General features: G+C 38.3%; 1 protein-coding gene across 1 annotated transcript in view; it reads right to left on the bottom strand.

The window, feature by feature from the left end:
* Positions 1 to 21,944, bottom strand: part of LOC131843001 (uncharacterized) — a 50,914-nt gene continuing 28,970 nt past the window's right edge. The window contains exons 3-9 of the mRNA XM_059191596.1: positions 17,562 to 18,472; positions 7,508 to 7,635; positions 6,352 to 6,488; positions 6,057 to 6,192; positions 3,461 to 3,567; positions 2,291 to 2,424; positions 1 to 1,250 (exon numbers count right to left, since the gene is read on the bottom strand). Of these exons, the coding sequence (XP_059047579.1) occupies positions 1,148 to 1,250; positions 2,291 to 2,424; positions 3,461 to 3,567; positions 6,057 to 6,192; positions 6,352 to 6,488; positions 7,508 to 7,635; positions 17,562 to 18,472 (1,656 nt within the window). The 3' untranslated portion in view covers positions 1 to 1,147. The remainder of the gene's footprint in view (positions 1,251 to 2,290; positions 2,425 to 3,460; positions 3,568 to 6,056; positions 6,193 to 6,351; positions 6,489 to 7,507; positions 7,636 to 17,561; positions 18,473 to 21,944) is intronic.

Here is a 21,944-nt window from a genome sequence, read left to right on the forward strand (position 1 = left end):
TTTATGTGTATGAACAAAATGAACATGGCCGTCATAAACGGTTAAATGCTTGCGCGAATTAATACTTGAATTCTTTTGTTACGTTTAAATGTTTCTTCAAACCATAGAGGAGTTAGTTTTAACTTTGCTAAAACTATGTCTATGGCCAGTTAATCATTTTACAATAGCGTTTTATTTTTTTATTACCGTAACGGAATACAAGCATTGTCATTCTAAAACATTTGTGTTTCATATTCCTTACTATACATCTATCTAATTATGTACCTACAAATTGTTAGATCAGTTGATATGATAAGGTCTTAAAATTATAAGGTATAAAATTGTCACATTAAATATTCATCACGTATTTATGAATACTTAATTATTATCAGGTCTAAAAATATTACTAAAACAAAACGCATTTAAAAAAAGTAATTAAAAAAACTAGAATGTAAACACAACCAAAGAAACATTTCATACAGACAAAACAACTATCATGTGCTTGTTGCTTACATATTATAATAATTTCATAGAAATTACATGAAAAACAATTTCAACAGTTTGTTCGTATAAACATAAAATTAAAATAACATTTAAACCTTAAAAACCTTACAAACAGTTGGCTTAACAATGCAACTATGTATACATTCTTTTTGTAGTATTTTCTTTTTATTCATATCTGTACAGTTGAAAAAAATATACAGCCAAAATGAATCACGTGACATTTAAAAAGTAAACAATACAAATGTATTCGACAAGCCGAGTTTAAATCTATAAGATGTTACTAAAATAATTAGGGAATCTATTATTTAAAATCCAACAGTTAATTTTATATCCCCTAAATAAAATGTCATCAATAAAATTTGGCGCCATTTTTCACCTACAGATTACACGGGTGTGCGCCGATTTTGACAGTTCAATATCCCTTTATGTTTATTCTGTGTAAACATATTTGTGTATAATATAGATGCATACCTATAGGCTAGTGTAATAGTAACTTGAAATAGTTACATTTCAATGTTTTTTTTTTCACACAGCCGGCAAAGACATGTTTTAAAAATATATGTCTATATTTTCTCGCCAAAATTGTTCAATCATGTATTAACGGAATAGAGGTAGGCATTCTATATACGAATTAATAAATCCAATGTTTTTGTCATAATTTAATTTAATTGCGACATTTCTGGAGGAATTCCAACACCTCGTGCGGATGGTTTTGTCGTGTTTGAGATCGTGTCGCTTCACGGGCGTAGTCTAGAGGCGTCCTGGAGCTGTAAAAGATACAATTATTTATTTATTTATTAAATAATTTCGTCAACAATATTTTTTCTTTTAAACAACTTTAATGCACGTAATACAAAATTAAAAAGTACATATGGCGGCCTTAACACCTAGTGGCATTTTCTACCAGGCAACCATGAGTTGTGCAGAGATAAATCGCTGGCAGTGCAAATAATATTATAATATTTTTTTGATACAATATTATCTGATTGCACTAAGAATGAGTGATGATTATAGCACGCCTCTTACTTGTTATTGTGTAATTATTTATTTAAAATAACATTTATACAAAAGGGAAACACACAAGTTTCTTAGCGTTCCTAATGAGTGGTAGAATAAAAAAATATGACTATTCAAAAGTGTTTGTATTGAGTTTATTTGAATGAAGATTATTTTGCTTCTTTTTTTTTCTTTTTTCGGACTACTCTAATGCTGTTGGCCGCAGCTGGCCTTTACAGCTTCACCGGACGATACGAGACGAGTGTAGATAGCACTCCAAACCAGTCTTATTATTATTAACACAGCGCCATCTAGCCCCACTGTAAGCAGAGCTCGTGTTATGGATACTAGAAAACTGATATAAATACTTTGATATATATTTTTGTAAATACATACATATTATACATAGAAAACACCCAGACCGATACAAACAATCATACTCATGAATACAAATGCACCGTACGAGGAATCGAACCCGCGACCATCGAAAATAAAGTGGTATATTAAACCGGTACACCACCGAGGGCGTCAATATGCGCTATAGACGCCTGATAAACTGATCACATATTGGGGGGAAAGGGGATTGTTAGTAATGTGGATTGATGATCTTCTTGCTAGCAATGTACCATGTCAGGTTGATTCTCCATGTGGTTCTCCCTGCAAAACCATCGTGATAAATTCTTGGTGAATTTGTCACGATGGGCAATCTGACCTGACCTCGTGTTCATCTTACCATCCTCCACTGTTGTCCATCGTAAACCGTTAGCGCAGGCGGGTGCACCATTCCATTATCATCCATAAAAATACTAACCACATATTAGGCGTGTGCGCGAGTTTCCTCCACATTTTCCTGTCTACGTGTCTGAACAGCAACATGACCAGATTAAGGTCGCAGGTGCGGGAGTTCACCGCCAGGTGGAGCGCTGTGTCGCCGCTCTTGTTGTTCTAGAAATATCCAATTTTTTTATTAATCAATAAATCTGCAATAGTGCATCCCTCTTCTTACTTATCCCCTACAAAAGGGATTTCTTCCAGTCAGTTCCAGTCTTTTGTGTGATTCGAGAGAAATTTGTTTTACTTTGTTGTGTATTTGTGTTGTATTTTTTGATATAAATTATATAGGTTTTAATCACAATTAGTTTAAGTTTTTATGTACATATATAATACTAGCAGTGCCAGAATTTCGACCGCGTGTTAAGGAAAATTATTCAATTACTTAACCAATAAAAGTAAAGAGTTCTAGTTTCATCGTTCTAGCTGTAAAAATGACGACTTTCCATACAAACTTTCATCCTTTTTATAATGTCATATTTATATATAACTAGCTAATCCCGGCTTCGCACGGATGTTACATGTATTATCTATGTAAACCTTCATCTATAATAATAATAATAATAATAATAATAATAATAATAATAATAATAATAATAATAATAATAATAATAATAATAATAATAATAATCTCAGGACAATTCACACAGCGCCATCTAGACCCAAGTTAAGCTAGCTAAAGCTTGTGTTATGGGTACTAGATAGCTGATACATAGATATTTTTTTTTTTGTAAATACATACATATTATACATAGAAAACACCCAGACCGATACAAATAATCATACTCATGAATACAAGTGTTTGTGCCGTGCGAGGAATCGAACCCGCAACCATCGGTTGTAAAGCGGTGTGCTAGACCGCTAGACCGCCGAGGTCGTCAATCTAGAATCACTTTCTCTATTAAAAAAAAACGCTTCAAAATCCGTTGCGTAGTTTTAAAGATTTAAGCATACATAGGGACGGACAGACAGCGACTGTTTTATGCTATGTAGTGATTACCAACCTAAAAAATAAATTTCAATCTTCTATCTTTAAAAATGACGATACTTCCACACAACCTTTTAGCCCCTTACAACCCTATTTCTTTAATTATATTCAATAGCCTAAGAAATATATATTTTTTACGCCTATTATCACTATAGAACTTACCCCCTTCCATATATCCGCGTCAGCGTGTTGTAGGAGTACATGTGTGGCGTGGAGGCGCGGGGATTCCGCCGAGTGTTCCACGCACGCCACGTGCAGCGCAGACAGACCTACGGACAACAACATGTATTTAGATATATCAATAATACTGCAGCATATTAGAATATTAGGTCTCTTAATAAAAGTGGAAACTCTGACCAATTTATTAATTACTAGCTTTTGCCTGCGGCTTCGCTCGCGTTACTTTATCCCCTTAGGGGTGAAATTTATCGAAATCCTTTCTTAGGGGATGCCTACGTCATAGTAGCTTTATGCATGCAAAGTCTCAGCCCGATCTGTTTAAAATTGACAAAGTTTCATGCAAACTTTCATCCACAATTTATCCCTTTGGGGGTAGAATTAATCAAAATCCTTTCTTAGCGGATGCCTACGTCATAACATCAGTGGTTTGGGCTGTGCGTTGATAGATCACTACGTCAGTCACCTTTGAGTTATATGTATATATTTAGATTATATTACTCTCAATAACGAGCGTACATGGCAATAATTGTTCATGCACGGGATTTTATCTGGCTTTAAAAAAAAGAAATTCAATTGAGTTTCTTGCCTGTTCTTCTCAATTGAGTCTGTATACGAAATTTCATAGGTAGGGAAAAATCATAATAAAAAAAAACGTTTATAAGTGTCTGTTGCGTTGTAATAATATTTAATACACTTATACTTAACAGACAGTTATACTTATAGACAAACTAGCTGTCCCGACAAACGTTGTTTTGCCTTAAATAAAAATAAAAATTAGGGGTGGACTACCCCCAACATTTAGGGGGATGAAAAATAGGTGTTGGCCGATTCTCAGACCTAGTCAATACGCTCACAAAATTTCATGAGAATCGGCCAAGCCGTTTCGGAGGAGTATGGGAACGAAAACTGTAACACGAGAATTTTATATATAAGATAAGGTTATAAACCAGTTGCGTCTAGTTATATCACCGTATCGTTTTGAAAACGATATGAAGACGACAGATACGATATGACTAGACGCGACGATACGTTTGAATGATATGATACGATACGGCAAGGTGTACAATATATATGCATAATATAGCAGTAATTAAAAATTAAATATTGGAATTAGAAATTAAATTTATACTGGATTTGAGTTAAGCTGAAGCTAAACTGGATTCAGAATAAAATAGAATAAAAATTATTGTAACAGACATCACAACGCATGTTGTTATATGCTTTATTAAGTAGTGCTTACAACAATTTAAGATATTTACTTTTAATTAAGTTAAAACTATGCACCTCTTTCTAAGAAAATTGCGCGGACCGTGCAGTATGAAATTTCTCACACTTATAGGTTATATAGAGAAGGACATATAAGGATATTCGTTATTGTCCACTATTGTCTATACTATAGGTATACCGCTATATCACTATCTACTAGTGCAAGGTCTTCAACCCGCGGCCCGCGGACCGCTTGCGACCCATTGGTATGTTTTCTGCGGCCCAATATCATTAACGAAAACAATTAAGTAATAAAAAGTGCATTTAATATAAAATAAAAAAAATCTTATAAAAATATATAAAGCTGTGCAGATTAAAAATGTTTTTGGCCCTTGATTTATAAAATGTTGAAGACCGCTGATCTAGTGGTATACCGGTTCGAATCCTTGCACGGTGCAAACATTTGTATTCATGAGTATTATTGTTTGTATCTATATATATTCATTCATATGTATATTAGTCTATGAGGCGGAACGCCGAAACGAAGGCCGAGAAAGTGATGGATGGACTGTGTGGAAGATGGTAGAGAGTAAATAACGAGATGACTACGAACAGGGATGAATGTAAGAGAAATACATATTACGACGACCACAAATAAATGGGATATAGAAGAAGTAAACGGTGATGAATATGGGCCTAGTAGCCTGAAATAAACCTTTATATATAAAAATTAAGTGTCACGTTGTTTGTCCGCGATGGATTCCTATTCTACCGAATCGATTGCAAATTTGATTTGCACATTGTGTGCAATTTAATCTAACTTGAAAGATAGGATAGCTTACATTTCAACTTATAGTCGAAATATTAACCTCAGCCACAGCAACGCGTAGACCCGGCTACGCGTTACTACTAAATAATAAAATAATAACCACTAATTCTGAATCGGTAAGAGTGATTATTTAGTGACGTTAAGAAAATTCCTAATGCGTAACAGTAATGAACATATAAACAGTCAATTATGTATGACTGATATAGTGTATGTATGATCATCAACAATATTTTTTACCTTCCTACATGACTTTACATGAGTAATATTTACTGTATACATTCTAGATAGATGAATCTAAATTCTTATGATTACGGAGCAATGATGCCAACCGTAAGAAAAACTAATGGCTTTTTTATGGGAAGCCCTAGGATTGTTTACCATTCAATTGCATTTTTTTTTTGTTAATTTTATGAATGAAAGCAAAAACGATAAAAATAAATAATTAAATATAAGAAACATAAGTAAATTATGTTAAGTCAGTAATCTGCGTTACCCTAACGTCATGTTATATTTAAAAAAAAAGGGTTGAATAACAGATCTTACCTTCAGCGTTGATGTGATGCGTCTTGAACAACGGCATCTGATCGTGATCTCGACGTACCAACTCGCTGAGTACATCTGCGGCTGCGTCTCCGATACGCACGCACGCTATCAATAACGTGTCTCCTTGAACATCCACCTAAGAAAGACAGAAAAACCATTTATTGTCAACCATTATTAACAAACATACATATATTTATATATAGACAATTTTCATACACATATATGTACACACATGATGTATTTCTTTTAATTTATGATCACCAATCGAAATGAGTGTTCAATTTTGTTCACTAACCTCATGGAATACGGTGTTCTTTCCCTCAACAAGGCTTGAGTCCAACTTGATAGCGGTTCTAATGCACTGCACTAAGTACCTAGTGAGCAGCGGTCGACGGTAGCATCGGAGAGCAGATTCCTTCAATAGGTCCAGACCTGGAGAAAAATTCAATATTTAGAAACAAAGTAAACATAATACAAAATAAGTTTTTTTAATTAATTAATTATATTTGTTTCTCTACTGTTACGTTTTCTCATTGTATGATATATATTAACTGCTTGATACTGCAAAAGTTTTAATTGTTTAAGGTGTTTCTTTGGTGGGAATTCTAAGTTACGACTACATAAATACATGTGTTATAATATATTTTATATATATTAGTTACTTATATATATCTATATTTCTTTTTAATTAAAATATAATAATTTTGTGATTTTGCATATTTTATATTTGGTTGATCTTCTTTTAAACTACACAACGGATTTTAATGCAGTTTTTAGCAATTTTAGCAAGAGAATAGTTTATATGTATAATACATGTATATATGCATGGTATGGGCCTGTAATGCGTAGGAATGAAGATAATATTTTAAGAAGTTACATATGAATGTGGATGGTTATAAGAGCAGAGGAAGGCCGAAAAAGAGATGGATGGACTGTATGAAAGATGATATGGTAAGAAAGGAAGTAAATAACGAGATGACAGCGAACAGGGATGAATGGAAGAGAAAAATATATTACGACGACCACAAATGAATTGGATAAGGACGAAGCTAAGTAAAATTGAAGAGTTTATAAAAGATAATAATGTTTTTGTAGAAAATATTTGAATTCATAGCGCTGACAATATTATCTGATTACACTAAGAATGAGTGCGTAGCGGTTTCTATGTTGATTATCAGATGCCACTTACCTGTTATTGTGTAATTATTTATTAAAAAAAAAACATCTATTCAAAAGATCAACACAAGTTTCTTACTCATTCTTCTTGTGACGAGTCTGCGTTCCGAATGAGTGGTACAATAAAAAATATGACTATTCAAAAGTGCTTATATTGAGTTTATTTCAATAAAAATTATTTCTATTTCTAAGCAGATGAGTGACATGTACACCCGTGTGAAGCCAGGGTGGGTAGCTTGTGTTGAATAAATGTCTTATTATCATTAAATACATACCAAATTGCTGTATGAAGAGTGCCGGCTTCTGTGACAGGACTCGCTCGCAGATCAGCACGAAGAGGACATGCTGGAGGTCCTCAAGGTCGGAGCTGGTGGACAGACTCTGCAGTATACGTTGCAGTACTCTATAGACAGAAAACATTCAGTTGTAACACCCAGGTTTTGTATCTTAATAAGTTCAGGACAATTCACACAGCGCCATGTAGACCCAAGTTAAACAAGCTAGAGCTTGTGTTATGGGTAGTACAACTGATACAAATATAATACATAGTTTTTTTTGTCGTAAATACATACATATTATATATGAAAACACCCAGAACGATATAAACAATCTTACTCATGAATGCAAATTTTTGTGCCGTGCGGGGAACCGAACCCGGGACCATCGGAAGTAAAGCTAGACCACCGCTGAATACATAAAATTCTCGTGACACGATGTTAGTTACCATACTCCTCCGAAACGGATTGACCGATTTTTATGAAATTTTATATGCATATTTAAAATAGATTTTGGCCCATTTTCAGACCTCGGGTAGGTTTAATAAACTCTTCTATGATAAGAGTGACACAACCCTAATTTTTTTTAACAATATTGTTTATTGTCATTGTTCTTTTTGTGATGAGACAGCTTTCCAAACGAGCGGTAGATTAAAAAATGTAATGACTATTCAAAAGTGTTTCAATGTAAGTTTATTTGAATAAATGATTTTCTATTCTATTCTATTTAGCATTGACAAATACATAGAACAAATTTTCGCCCTTTTACAATAATAAAACCCTATTTTCAATAGCGATATCAATTTATATGGCAAAACGTTTGCGATGACGGATAGTTATGTATAAAAAAATGTTTTAAGTAGATATCTCTCAGTTAGTACTCAGTTTGTGACTAGATGGCGCTGTGTGTACTGTTATAGATTAATATTATAATAATTGGAGTTTTTCAAGAAGGGTTTAATGTGTCTTAAGGGTCGGCAACGCGCACGCGACACTAGCGTCAGGTGTCCATACTACAATAACAGTTTACCATCAGATGGGCCATATGCTAGTCTGCCAAAATCGTAGTATAAAAACATTTTTAAAACGATGGAATATTTTAATGTTTTTTTTTGCAAACGATAGGTTTTAAATGAATATCTCTACCGTTACATGTTATCATCTTTATAAATACTAGATGGACGCTAATAAACCCGTTTATTCGAAGGTCGAATCCATTAAAATTTATTAAACTAGTTTTGCGTTTACGACCACATGTAGATGTCTATGGAACTTGACTGAGACACTTGGAGACAGCGAGCGTCTTTTGTTTTTGTGAGACTGGAATAGCGAAGAAGTTAGTGACGGTCTGATGGTAAGTGGTCACCGTCTATATAGGACGGGGGATTGTTAGTAATGTGGACTAATCCCATTGCTAGCAATGTACCGTGTCAGGTTGACCCTCACGCATCCCCCTGGAAACCATCGTGATAAATTTCTGGTGAATTTGTCATGCCTATTTTCTATATCATGTAATTTTATTGTTTTACTAGCTGACAAGGCAAACGTTGTTTTTGCCATATCACTTAATTAAAAAATAGGGGTTGATGATAAAGAGTGAAAATTTGATGTTGAATGTATTTTTCAATGCCACATCACAATGAAATAGAAATAAATAATTTTGTCAAAATTATTCAATGCCACATAAAAGACAAAATAAATAATTTTGTTAATAAAAACAAATACTTATACGTCACCATCGACCGTCCATCAAAGTATCGACACCGACCATCGGAAGTAAAGCTACACCACCGTCAAACACATAAAACTCTCGTGACACAATGTATGTTACCATACTCCGCCAACACGGCTTGACCGATTTTTATGAAATTTTATACGCACATTTAAATGTTGACCGATTCTCAGACCTACAAGAAATGCACACAAAATTTCATAAAAATCGGTAAAAACATAAACACCGCGACACGAGAATTTTACATATTAGCTATCAAAAAAAAATGTTAAGGGTTGACAACCCTTATCACTTAGGGTTTATGAAAAATAAATAGTAGCTGTTGATGATAGGACTATATACTAGGATCCCCTGGTCGTATGGTCGGGCGGCGAAATAAAAATGCTCGGTTGTTATCTTGTACTTGGTAGGAAGGCACCTATCGGGTCGCTGTCTCGCCGGTGAATGCGGACCGCTGCGCGGCCGCGCTCTTTATATAGACGCCCGACGGGTGGCCTTCCCTACTGCAACTGTACGTTGCGTGATTTATTTTTATTAACAAAAATGATCTTACAAATTTTGCTTATACTAATTATATCTAATTGATTCCGTCGTGTACATTTCTCCCGCCGTCGCTATCCTGCGATTCTACTGGTAGCACGACGATTCGTTTTGTTGGTCTTCTCAGGGTGCGCCCGTTGCTCGTTGTGATGTCTACCACTCGCACCGTGTTGGGGTTATCTTTCCCGGGGTAGGTCTTCACAACGCGTCCCCGTGGCCATGTATTTCGGGGTAGGTTGGGATCGCATATGATGACTATGTCGCCAACCTTGGGGGGAACACCTGTACCTCGGGGCTCCCGCCGGTGTTGAAGTAAGGGTAGGTATTCCACCACCCAGCGCCTCCAGAACTCATCTGCTAACGCTTGTGCTCGTCGCCAATGATGTCGTGCGTTCATGTCTCCTTTGTTGAACACTCCGGGATTAGGCACGTGTGAGTTGGGGCCGATCAGGATATGGTTCGGTGTTAATGCCTCCGGATCGCTCGGTGTGACGGACACGTGAGTGAGAGGTCGGGAGTTGACTGTATTCTCCACTTCGGCTAGCAGGGTCACCAATGTCTCGTCTGTGGGATAACGCTCGTGCAGCGTAACTCGTAGGGCTTCCTTTACTGACCGCACCATGCGTTCCCATACCCCGCCCATGAAGGGAGCAGCGGGTGGGATGTACCTCCACGCGATGCTGCGGTTGGTGGCCTCCTCTTCTAGTGCTGCCATAGCCGCCTTGAGTTCCTTTTCAGCTGCCTTGAAACACGTAGCGTTGTCGCTCCACATTTCCGTTGGACAACCTCGCCGAGCCATGAACCTCCTCAGGGCGGCGATGGCTGAATGAGTGCCGAGGGTATGCACCACTTCAATGTGTATGGCTCGTGATGTCATACACGTGAAGAGGGCGCCGTACCGTTTTTCTCGGTGCCGTCCGACTGTGGTTTCAATGGGGCCGAAGTAGTCCAGCCCTGTGTAGGTAAAGGGGCGAGCGTGATGCGCTAGGCGGGCGGCAGGCAGGTCACCGGTCGGTGGGCTTGTTGGCTTCTTTCTTCTTATCTGGCAGACCAGACACCCCTTGATGACGTTCCGTACTGTGGGTCTTATTTTTACAACCCACAGCCGCTGCCGTAGCTCATTCACTACCGCTTCTATACCGCCGTGGTGCATTGTTTCATGTATATGTTGTATATACAGACGTGTATATCTGTGTTTCCCGTCTAACACGGGTGGGTTGAGTACATCTTTTTCTACGTTCGATGTTGCTGTAATTCGTCCTCTTAATCGCAGCATTCCGGTTGTGTCGATGTAGGTACTTAGCGCTGTCAGTCTGTCTTGTTTATTCAATGGACTTCCCTTTTTTATTCGCAATATTTCATTCCCGAAACTATCTTCCTGGCAGGCTCGCATCCACATTCTCTCGGCTTCAAGTAGGTACTGCGCTGGCACCGGGATGCTGGGCGTCGTTATTTTCGTTCTTCCATTTCTTGTTATGATTTTTTCATTATTCTTTTTTCTCCAGTCAACATCGCCCTTTTCATTCTTCTTGGTTCGTTTCTTCGTGGCGGCTACAATATTTCTTTGAGGTCGACAGAGATCGACAAATTGTAGCACGCGCGCAGTCGATTTGATGAGCGGCAGCCACCGCGAGAATCGGTCGATGTCAGGTAAGTGTGCGTGAGCCGTACTTGTAACGGTCACATGGCATCTCTCTCGCTCTTCGCCCGTGACTGATATCGCTGTCCTTGTTTCTCGCGGCCACTCGTTTTCTGGCTGATGTAAAAATGATGGCCCGTTGAACCATCTGTGCTGTGGTCCGAATTCGCTTGGTATACCTCGGGTGGCATCATCAGCTACATTTTCATGTGTAGGGACCCATCGCCATTCATTTTTTTTTGTTGTGTCTTCTATTTCAGCCAGGCGGTGAGCCACAAAGGTCTTAAAGGCCCTTGGTTCTGACCTTATCCATGCTAGGACTGTCCGAGAGTCGCTCCAGTATGTTTTACTCGCTATTTCGTAGTCGTGCTCCTCCGCCACGGTATGTGTGAGGCGCGCACCCATTAACGCAGCTTGAAGTTCAAGTCTCGGGATTGAGACGGGCTTGAGCGGTGCGACGCGACTTTTAGCGGCGGCCAAGGTGACATGTGTGGTACCGTCGGCTCTTTGTGACAGCCAGTACACTGCCGCGGCGTACGCCTCTTCACTGGCATCCACGAAGGTATGCAGATGATGGGTGACCACTGGTGTGACATCATAGCATCGTGGTATGCGTATCTTGTGTACAGTTCGCAATGATGTCAACCAAGTACTCCATGCTGGCTGCAGTTCTTCTGGTAGCGATTCGTCCCAGCCTGTTTTATAGCGCCATGTATCTTGCAGTAATCTTTTCGCTGGCGTTGTGATGGGTGATATGAGGCCAAGGGGGTCGAAGAGTGCCATGATGATGCTGAGCGCTTCTCTTTTCGTTGGTATCCGTTTGTTTTCTAATATATCTTGCGGCGTTTTTATTTTGTTAACTTGAAATCCAATTATGTCTTCATTTATATCCCATAACAAGCCGAGAGCTCGCTCAGTATCGCTCCCGCCAATCAGAACCGCTGTACTATTTGTCCCGCTCTCTGAAGTGTTGTCTCGCTCGCTTGCTATAAACTCGTCGATAGTATTGCGATTGTTTGATGCCCATCCGCTGAGTACGAAGCCGGTTTGTTTATGTATATAATCGACTTCTCTTGTTATTTTTCTGGCTTCTGAGATTGATGAGAAGCTTTGTAGATAGTCGTCCATATAATGATTTCTTCGTATAGCGATTGCGGCGTCGGGATATATATGCGCGTAGTCTTCTGCGTTGCGGTTTTTTATATACAGAGCGGTGCAGGGTGATGACGTCGCTCCGAATATTAATGACGTCATGCGGTACTCGTTTGGGTCGCCCTCCCGCCGGTCACCTCTCCACAGGAAACGGAGCGCGTCGCGGTCTTCTTTCTTAATTTTTACTTGCATAAACATCTCTTTGATATCTGCAGAGACTCCGTAGGCGTACTGTCTGAACCTCATCACCACCCCAGGCAGTGATTGCAACAGGTCAGGTCCAGAAAGCAGCAGGTCGTTTAGGCTGAGACCTGCAGTCTTAGCGGAGGCGTCATGCACCAGTCGCGGCGGCTTGTGTGGCTTCGCTGGGTTCGCAACCGGGAAGTGTGGCAGGTACCATGTTCTGTCTTCAGCTGGCGGTGTCTTGGCGTGCTCTGCATACCCCGACGTGAGTAGGTTATTGATTCGTTCGTTGTATTTAATTTTCAGGTCTTCATCTCTGTCTAATCTCTTTTCGAGGTTATGCAGACGTTTTCTTGCTTCGGTGTAATTGTTCGGTATTTTCATGCTGTCTTCTCGCCAGAGTAGCCCAGTTTCATATCTTCCATTCGGAAGACGGCGACTTTCTCGTTCTAGTATTTTCAAAGCTCGCTGCTCTGGATCATTTTTTGGTTTTCTGGGTTCGATGCATAGTGACTCCAGCTTGAAGTAATTTTTCATCATTTCTTCTATGTTGACGTCATCTTTCTTCTCCACCAGGTGCCCGCAGAAAGTCACCGGGTTGCTGAGAGACGTCTTGCAACCATGCAGAACCCAACCTAGTAGCGTGTAGGATGCTACCGGTTGGTCACGACGTCCCGCCCGTACCTCTCTTGACACGATGAGATCCCAGTTATCTTGTCCTATTAATAACTTGGGGGAAGCACGGTGGTAGACGAGTTCTTCTCGTATTTCTTTCAGGTGACCACACTCCTTTATGTCGCTGTCGACGACCGACTGGGTAGTGATATCCAGTCGATCCACTGTGCGGACTTGATCTAGCTTGAAGATGGTTGAAGAGTGTTTGCCCTTGATTTTCACGCTGGTTGTCTTGCTGTGTTCATGCTTGACCATGGCGCCGACGCCCTGTATCCACATCGTGTTTGCTGGACCATCAATACCCAGGATGTCAGCCACCGATGTATCGATGAGTGTCACTGTGCTGCCTTCGTCGAGAAGAGCGTATGTTTCTATCTTGCTCTTCGGCCCTTGCAATATGACAGGTACTATTTTCAGATAGGCGCGACGTCGGAGACATTCTTCATTGCCTTCCATCGTAGAAGTTACCACCCCATGCTCTTCTGGTGGTTGTTGAAGCTGGTCCTCTTCTTTTCTGTCATGATGCAACAAGTGATGGTGTTTCATGTGGCATCCAGATTTGCCACACCATGGAGCTCTGCAGACGGCGCGTCGATGTTTACTTCTCAGGCACTTGTAGCATATGTTATTCTTCTTTGCAGTTTCCCATCTTGAATTAACGTCGATGTTATTGAAATGCTCGCAGTCAGGCAGCTGATGGTTGCGTTTGCACAGCGGACATACATTTTCATTGTTTTGCTTCATATTAGTAGCAAATGAATGTTCGATCTTCCGTCTCGCTCTCTCCCTTGTTGCCGTCTCGCTCTCAACGAGACGTTCCGGCGCGGCGTACGCTGCACATTTGTCTGCCTCTTCGTTTAGGAAGACAGACATTTTCTTCAATTCCGGGATGTCTTCCTTTTTCAGCGCGTAGTCGTACCATTTATTTTTTATTATAGGTGTGAGCTTCTCTATGATGAGACGTGTCATTTCTGGGCTGTGTAGATATTGTGTTTTCTTCAGTGCTTCAATCGTAGCGACTGTGTTCGCTATTTTGCCGGCGAACACGCAGAGATCCCGTGGGTTATCGGTGATCTTGCTCAGTGACTTGATTCTATCCATCTCGATGAGTATGAGTGCTTCTGGTCTTCCGAATCTTCTTTCCAGTGCTTCTATGATGACATTTGGTTCATGTTGACTCAGGAGTAGGCTGCTCACGGCGTCTAGTGCTGGTCCCTTTATACATTTTCGCAGGCGTGCTACGTTTTCTATCTTCGAGAAGTATTGCTGTGTATCTTCGTAGCTTGCCTTGAATGATAACCATTCATAAGAGAGGCCCCTGAACATAGGCAACTCTTGTATATATGCAGGCGGCTCCCTTGGTCGTCTTCTTGATGCTTGCAGTAGTGCTGTCGTTAATGTCGAAACGTCGATGGTTTGCTGCGGTTGCTTGAATTTCCTCTCCGCGGCTGCCTCATCTTGTTTCTCCTCCCGTGGCATAGGAACTTCTTTTTCGCGTGGCTGTTGATCAAACCACGCATCCACCCACGTGGAGTCTTCATTTTCTTCTTCAGAATATTCTTCCTCGGAGTCTTTTTCTGCCCGTAAACGTTGTAATCGCGCTATCTCCATATCTGCCTCTGCTTGCAGCTGTTTGATTTTTAACTTGGCCAGTCGTTCTTTAATCTCCAATTCTTCCAGTTTTTTCCTTGAGACCGTGGAACGGTGTGACCTCGCCTTCACTGTTTTCTGGGAGGTGTCTTCTCTATTCGGTGAGTCCTCCACTTGACTTGACTGCATAGAGGATTCGGCGCTTGTTTCGTTTTCGGTGGATTCATGCGAGTTTTTCGCTTTAGTGCCTTCTTCATTCATGCTTCGCGTCACGACCATCTTGATTTTCTTCCTGGTGCAGGGATCCGGCTTCTCGAAGGACCACAATGTTGATGATAGGACTATATACTAGGATCCCCTGGTCGTATGGTCGGGCGGCGAAATAAAAATGCTCGGTTGTTATCTTGTACTTGGTAGGAAGGCACCTATCGGGTCGCTGTCTCGCCGGTGAATGCGGACCGCTGCGCGGCCGCGCTCTTTATATAGACGCCCGACGGGTGGCCTTCCCTACTGCAACTGTACGTTGCGTGATTTATTTTTATTAACAAAAATGATCTTACAAATTTTGCTTATACTAATTATATCTAATTGATTCCGTCGTGTACAGTAGCCGATTCTCAGACCTAAATATGCATATGAAATTTCATGAAACCTGTGAAAATTTTATATCGGTAAGATTTCATCTTATAACCTAAACGCATTATAAAGCAAGCTGCGATTCAAATAGGAGAGGTGTAAGTACCTACATTTAACCTCTGTACTTTATAATATACTATTTAACTAAAGTTAACTTAATCACAATGGCATCTAGATCTGTCCAAATTGAGAAGAATACTGTATTAACCGAAAACAGACATGTATGTCAGTTGATTTGAACATATATGGTTCGTTTAAACTTTTAAAGGTATTTAAAAAACCTTATAAGATGTAAAGATTTTAAGCTACCATTCAAAATAGTAACTATAGGCATATAGCAATGAGTTCTAAGAAAACTGAATGATGAATATTATTAAAATTAAGATATACATATTTAGGGTACGTTGTCGAGCTGCGAACGTATGTTATAAAAAATATATTTAGCATAATATTAAAAATATATAGTAAAAACCCAATAACAATTTCTTATGTATATATTATATGATGAACTCATCATATAATATATACAAAAGAAATTTTATTGTTACATATTTATATAATTTTTTTTATACTTTGACGGTGGTCTAGCGGTTTAACACACCGTTTTACTTCTGATGATTGCAGGTTCTATTCCTTACCGTATTGTAAGACTATATAATGATTTTAAGCTACCATTCAAAATACTAACCAGAGGTATATAGCAATGTGTTCTAAGAAAAATAAATGACGTCCGCGTTGGTATGAGCGGTTTATAACACCGTTTTGCTTCTGAGGGTTGCGGGTTCTATTCCTCGCAAAATACGATAAGGCTATGTAAAGCAGTGATTCCCAAAGTGGTGTATGATAAACTACAAGGGGTCATCTTGTTTTACTTTATGTTTTTAACACTAAACTTTAGTACAGTTAGAAATTTACAAAAATTCAATACCGAAAACCGAAAAATATATACCGAGGGGTCTACGCAACAAAAAAAAAAATTGGGAACCTCTGATTTAAAGATTCTAAGCTAGCATTCAAAATACTAACTAGAGGCAGATAGTGGAAATATTTTAAGCGGTGTGTTAAATAGCTAGTTTAACACACCGCTTAAAATATATTCACTATGCGAGCAATCGAACCAGTGACCATCGGAATTAAAACGGTGGCGTTAACCGCTAGACCACCGCGGATGTCAAAGTATAAATAAAATGATATAAATATGCAACAATAAAATTAACTCATCATATAATATATGCATAAGAAATTGTTATTGGGTTTTTACTATATATTTTTAATATTATGCTAAATATATTTTTTATAACATACGTTCGCAGCTCCATAATGTACACTAAAAAGAATGTGTATATCTTAATTTTAATAATATTATAAACGTTTGTAAGTATGGATGTTTGTTACTCTTTCACGCAAGAACTACTGAACGGATTTTAATGAAACTTTACAGTACGCTCATGCATCAGAACAACCCATAGGTTATATTTTATCTTAAAATTTAACGCGAGTAAACCGCGGGCACAGCTAATATTATAATAAACACAATAATTCTAATATAGTAGATAATGGAGTTTTTTTAAAATTCATAATAGACATATTTTTATCTGTAATAAATTTTACTAGTGGTCGAAATTCGATCATACTAAAAAACAGAAAAAGATCTTTGAATCTGCAATAACAATTAAATAAAATTCTTTTTTATTGAATTAAAGTAAATAGATAAATGAAATAAAAAAAATACACTTACTACCATGTATTTGACACACACTCTTTTGTTTATTGTTAAAGTCTGTGGTTAAATATAGAATAGATTAGTATTGTTTGTCTATAGTCTTCCTGAATGTTAAATTCATTATGGTCGAATTGGGAATTTGGGAGACTACTAGTATTATTAAATATTTATAATGCATTCTTACCCAAAAGCAGCTTTCAAATCCATCTTCGCAACCTTCAAACAGAGCCCGGCTCTCTCCTCCGTCTTTAACTTTTGCATGTACTCCTGGAACACCGTCTTGCAAGGTTTCCTCGACAACTGACAGCATTCCTTCTTACTGAATCTATTCCCAATCTCCTTCTGTAAATCTTTGTACTCCTTCATGCGCTTCTTCAACGACCCCGTCGATGAGGTCCTATTCCTCGATTTGATGACGTCACTATCCGCTGATACACAAGTCGGGTAATCCAATTGTTCTATTCCATGTGGAATGTCCTGGAACAATTCGCAGTCGCTGTTCCCAATTGGCGAAGACCTTTCTGGTGACAAAGTATATTCTGATGTATTACGATACATAGACGCTTGTGAATCTGACATAGGACTTGCAACCTCTTCTGAATGTGGTGGAGTCAAGAAGACAAATGATTCTTCTTGCCTACAATACTCCTCGGCGTATTTATCGTTGATCAAATTGTAAACGTCATCGTAATTCGAAAGCGTCGTGATATCATTGTCTAAATGATTCTCGAACTCTTCAATAGGGTTGGTGGTTTCTTCTTGGAGATAGCCATTGTACTGCACGAAGTTTATATCATCTGTCTCGTTCAGACCGAATAGATTCAGCTCTGAATCCATATCGCTGTTCTTTTCTATGCTGTCTATAACTTCGTTGACGGTATCCAGGAGCCAGTCTTGGCCGTATTCGTGTTGGGAGGTCTCTGTTGTTTTCTGGACGTGTTCTATGGCTAGATCGAACTCGAGCCGGTTGTCAGGTTGGTTTCGGACGCTTGGAGGGCTTTGGACTGGTGTTATTTGGCCGGTTTCTTCGATAGATGGGACTGAATTCTCGATGACTTGGCCGCCGCTGAAAAACTGCTTGTTTACTTGATTGATCTAGAAAAGAAGAGAGTTGTCTTAGAATTTAAGTTTTAAATTCGTGTATGATAAGTGTTTTTTATACAACTAAGGTAGCAATCATACGGCCATTCTGATAGTAAACGGTTATCGTAGCTTATGGATGCCTGAAACATCAGTGGTGTTACGTACGCGTAGTTGATTCTTAAGTAACCCTGATATAATGTTCTTGAAAAACTACATTCTGTAGTCCTGTGAGAAAACCTCGGCAGTATGTAATTTCATAATGAACGTGTTGATTTTGTTTTTGTAGACATGAGCTGTTCAGAAGTAATATTTCAATTTAAAATTTATATAACTAAAGTTCGATGAAGATTTTGAAGTACGTTCGTTCGTCTGCGCTAAGTAACTTGCTTTGTAAGTTGTATTTTGATTGTATGGTGACATACTGCAGTGATATTATGGGATAAGCGGGATGAAAAATTAAGTTTTTTGGAATGGCAACGCTTGAGTGTTGCCAGTCATATCTTATACCCGATAGTTAAAAAATTTTTTTTTTGTTATATATGTAAAGGCAGTATTTTGCATTAATTATCTAACATATTATCGTGACAATTATTTTAAAACTTGAGGCGAAGGAAATCCTATTGCGTGTCCATAGCGCAGTGACGTATTTTTTGCAATTATTAAAAATCTTCATTTATCCTCGTTGTCCATTACGGACACGTCAGAATTTATTATTAATATATATATATCCTTGTGAAGGAAATATTCCTTGTGTTAATAGTAATAAGAAACATATCGGCCATTTTTGTTTTGTGGTGCTAACAATGCGGAAAACAGGTGGTTTGTTCAAATCTGTTTACACGCTGGAATTTTATTGCAGTACTATATGTAGGTATCTAATATGTATATTGGACAATACACATTTAGATTTATATACTTGCTAGGAAAATTAACACATCCATATAACCAATTAACACTTGTGTCTAACAGTGACTTAAAGAACTATCAAAACACAATTAAAACCCGACTCCGATAGATCACCCGTCCAATACAAACGGGGATCGAAATTACAGCCTGAGTCGAGGTTTAAACCCCTAGCCGTGTCCTCAGATTAAAGTCATATTCGTTAGGCAGCGACCAATATAAAAGGGGGGTCTTCAGACTAAAGTCATATCCGTTAGGCAGCGTCCAAAAGAAGCGGGGATGGAAACTATAGCCTGAGTCGAGGTTTAAACCCCTAGCGGTGTCCTCAGACTAAAGTCATATCCGTCAGGCAGCGTCCAATACAAACGGAGATCAAAATTAAAGCCTAAGCCCAGGTTTAAACCCCTAGCAGTGTCCTCAAACTAAAGTCGTACCCGTCAGGCGGGCCTTCACTCGCTCCGTAAGTCCTTCCGCGGGTTTGGAGTGCCATCTGCACTCACCCCCTATCGTCCGGTGAAGCTGTAAAGGCCAGCCGTGGCCAACAGCATTAGAAGTATTAGAAAAAAAACGATTAGAGCTCTGAAAGTTGAGCTGATACTATTACCATTAAGGAGGGAAAAGATGTTATGAGAATATAAACACTAGAATGTCATAGGAGCCTAGCAGCTTGCTTTGCTTACAAGAGCCGTACCCTGTAATTTCATTGTAAACTTCATAAAAAGCAAGGTCATTAACTCTGTACTTTTTTTGAATTATGTTACCCTTCAACCTAGACACATCTTACAAAGCAAGGTGCTTTACTCTGTAATTTCTCTGTAATATCACCCTTTAGTATAAACACATTTTGCAAAGCAATCTGCTTGGCAGCTGAAAGGTGAGACTGAAGTACCGTAGAGAACTTTGTATTACTTTTAATTCTATAACCACAGACTACTGAATGAATGAATGAATCAGCATTCATTCATTCAATAGTCTGTGGTTACAGAACTTTACTATATCTTCATGTTTTAATAGTAGTAGGTTTACTACTTATATTTTCGTTACGAATATAAATGATGACACAAGGAAAATATATTAATAATGTGCCTCTTACAGTTTTTTGTGAAGATACTATGTCGTGGTAGATTAGGTTTCATCATATAATATTATATATTAGGTAGAGATAACAAATACAATGATTTATGTGGAGAACTGTATTAGCATGTATAAGTATTATCTAACAAGAACTATCCCCCGGTTTTACTTTATATTTTAAAGTGTGAATGAATATTTTATACAATATATTCACATTTAGAATAATAAAAGTAAAAATCTTACTAATATTATAAACGCAAAAGTTTATGATTATTAATGGATGTTTGTTACTCTTTTATGCAAAAACTACTGAACGGATTTTGATGAAGCTTTACAGTAATATATAGCTTATACAGCTATTACTTAATATTTATTAAAATACGTTTTCCGTTATTTGTTATCTAAAAAAGTGTTAATGTCTGCTTTTTTTAATTTAATGATAGCCTACGTTCGTCCTCTAGATACTATTTATTTTACATTAAACAATAGTTTTTATAAGTTTGCAATTGCAGTGGCCAGCTTGCAAGCACCTATTGCATTTCTTACGGAATCCTTAACATTGAATGCAATAAGTAAAATTGTCTCAAAACAGGTAGAAATACGCACAATTGAAGTTTTTACCTGCGACTGAAGTATAAATTTAAATTTGTAAAGGTTTATACCTGAGCCTTTGTTATTTAAAAAGTTAATACTGGCAAAGTACTTGAGCTTTGTTGCCTTTTAAAAGGTTAAGAAAAAATAAATTTCATATTTAGAATATCGATGACCGTGCCACTTTTTATCGCGCCAAGCGACAATGTCTTTGGTGTATCAAAAAGATATGAAATTATCTATTGATTGATTTTATTGTTTATATTTTTTTATCAAAATGAAGGGTGTTGGAACGGCAAGGTATTATAACTGTGGGTCTTCCTTTTATCAAATAGATATGACGGTTTATTTTTTAATGATTTTTTTATTAAAATGCAGGCTTAGTTGTTAAGTATATAGAGCCAATCGTAATTTTCCTAGCATTGAATAATGTTCCCCGTAGTTAAACTCGTCCTATAAACTACAAGGGTACTATAACCCAATTACTGACAGAAATATTGCTATATATTATTCAGGTGCCTTTACTTGCCAAAAGTTGACTATAAAGTCGTCTGCGTTGTGGAACCCCAGTCTCACCTGTTTTCACAAGATTACAAGATGTTCGTGGTGCTGTTCACGTATATAGTCTATGGTTACCGTTTACAATTAGGTGGGTCGTCACCTTTTTACCATTGGATTTTTTTTTCGGACTACTCTAATGCTGTTGGCCGCAGCTGGCCTTTACAGCTTCACCGGACGATAGGGAACGAGTGCAGATGGCACTCCAAATCCGCGGAAGGACTTATGGACCAGAAGGCCCACTCCCGCCTGACGGATACGACTTTAGTCTGAGGGCACCGCTAGGGGTCCGAACCTCGGCTCAGGCCGTCGTAACATCGCACCCCGTTTGAATTGGACGGGGGATCGATCGGAGGGG

The sequence above is a fragment of the Achroia grisella genome, unplaced genomic scaffold (assembly GCF_030625045.1).
Source record: "Achroia grisella isolate CSIRO2021 unplaced genomic scaffold, CSIRO_AGI_Agris_v1 utg2716, whole genome shotgun sequence".
In the NCBI taxonomy this organism is placed as follows: domain Eukaryota; kingdom Metazoa; phylum Arthropoda; class Insecta; order Lepidoptera; family Pyralidae; genus Achroia; species Achroia grisella.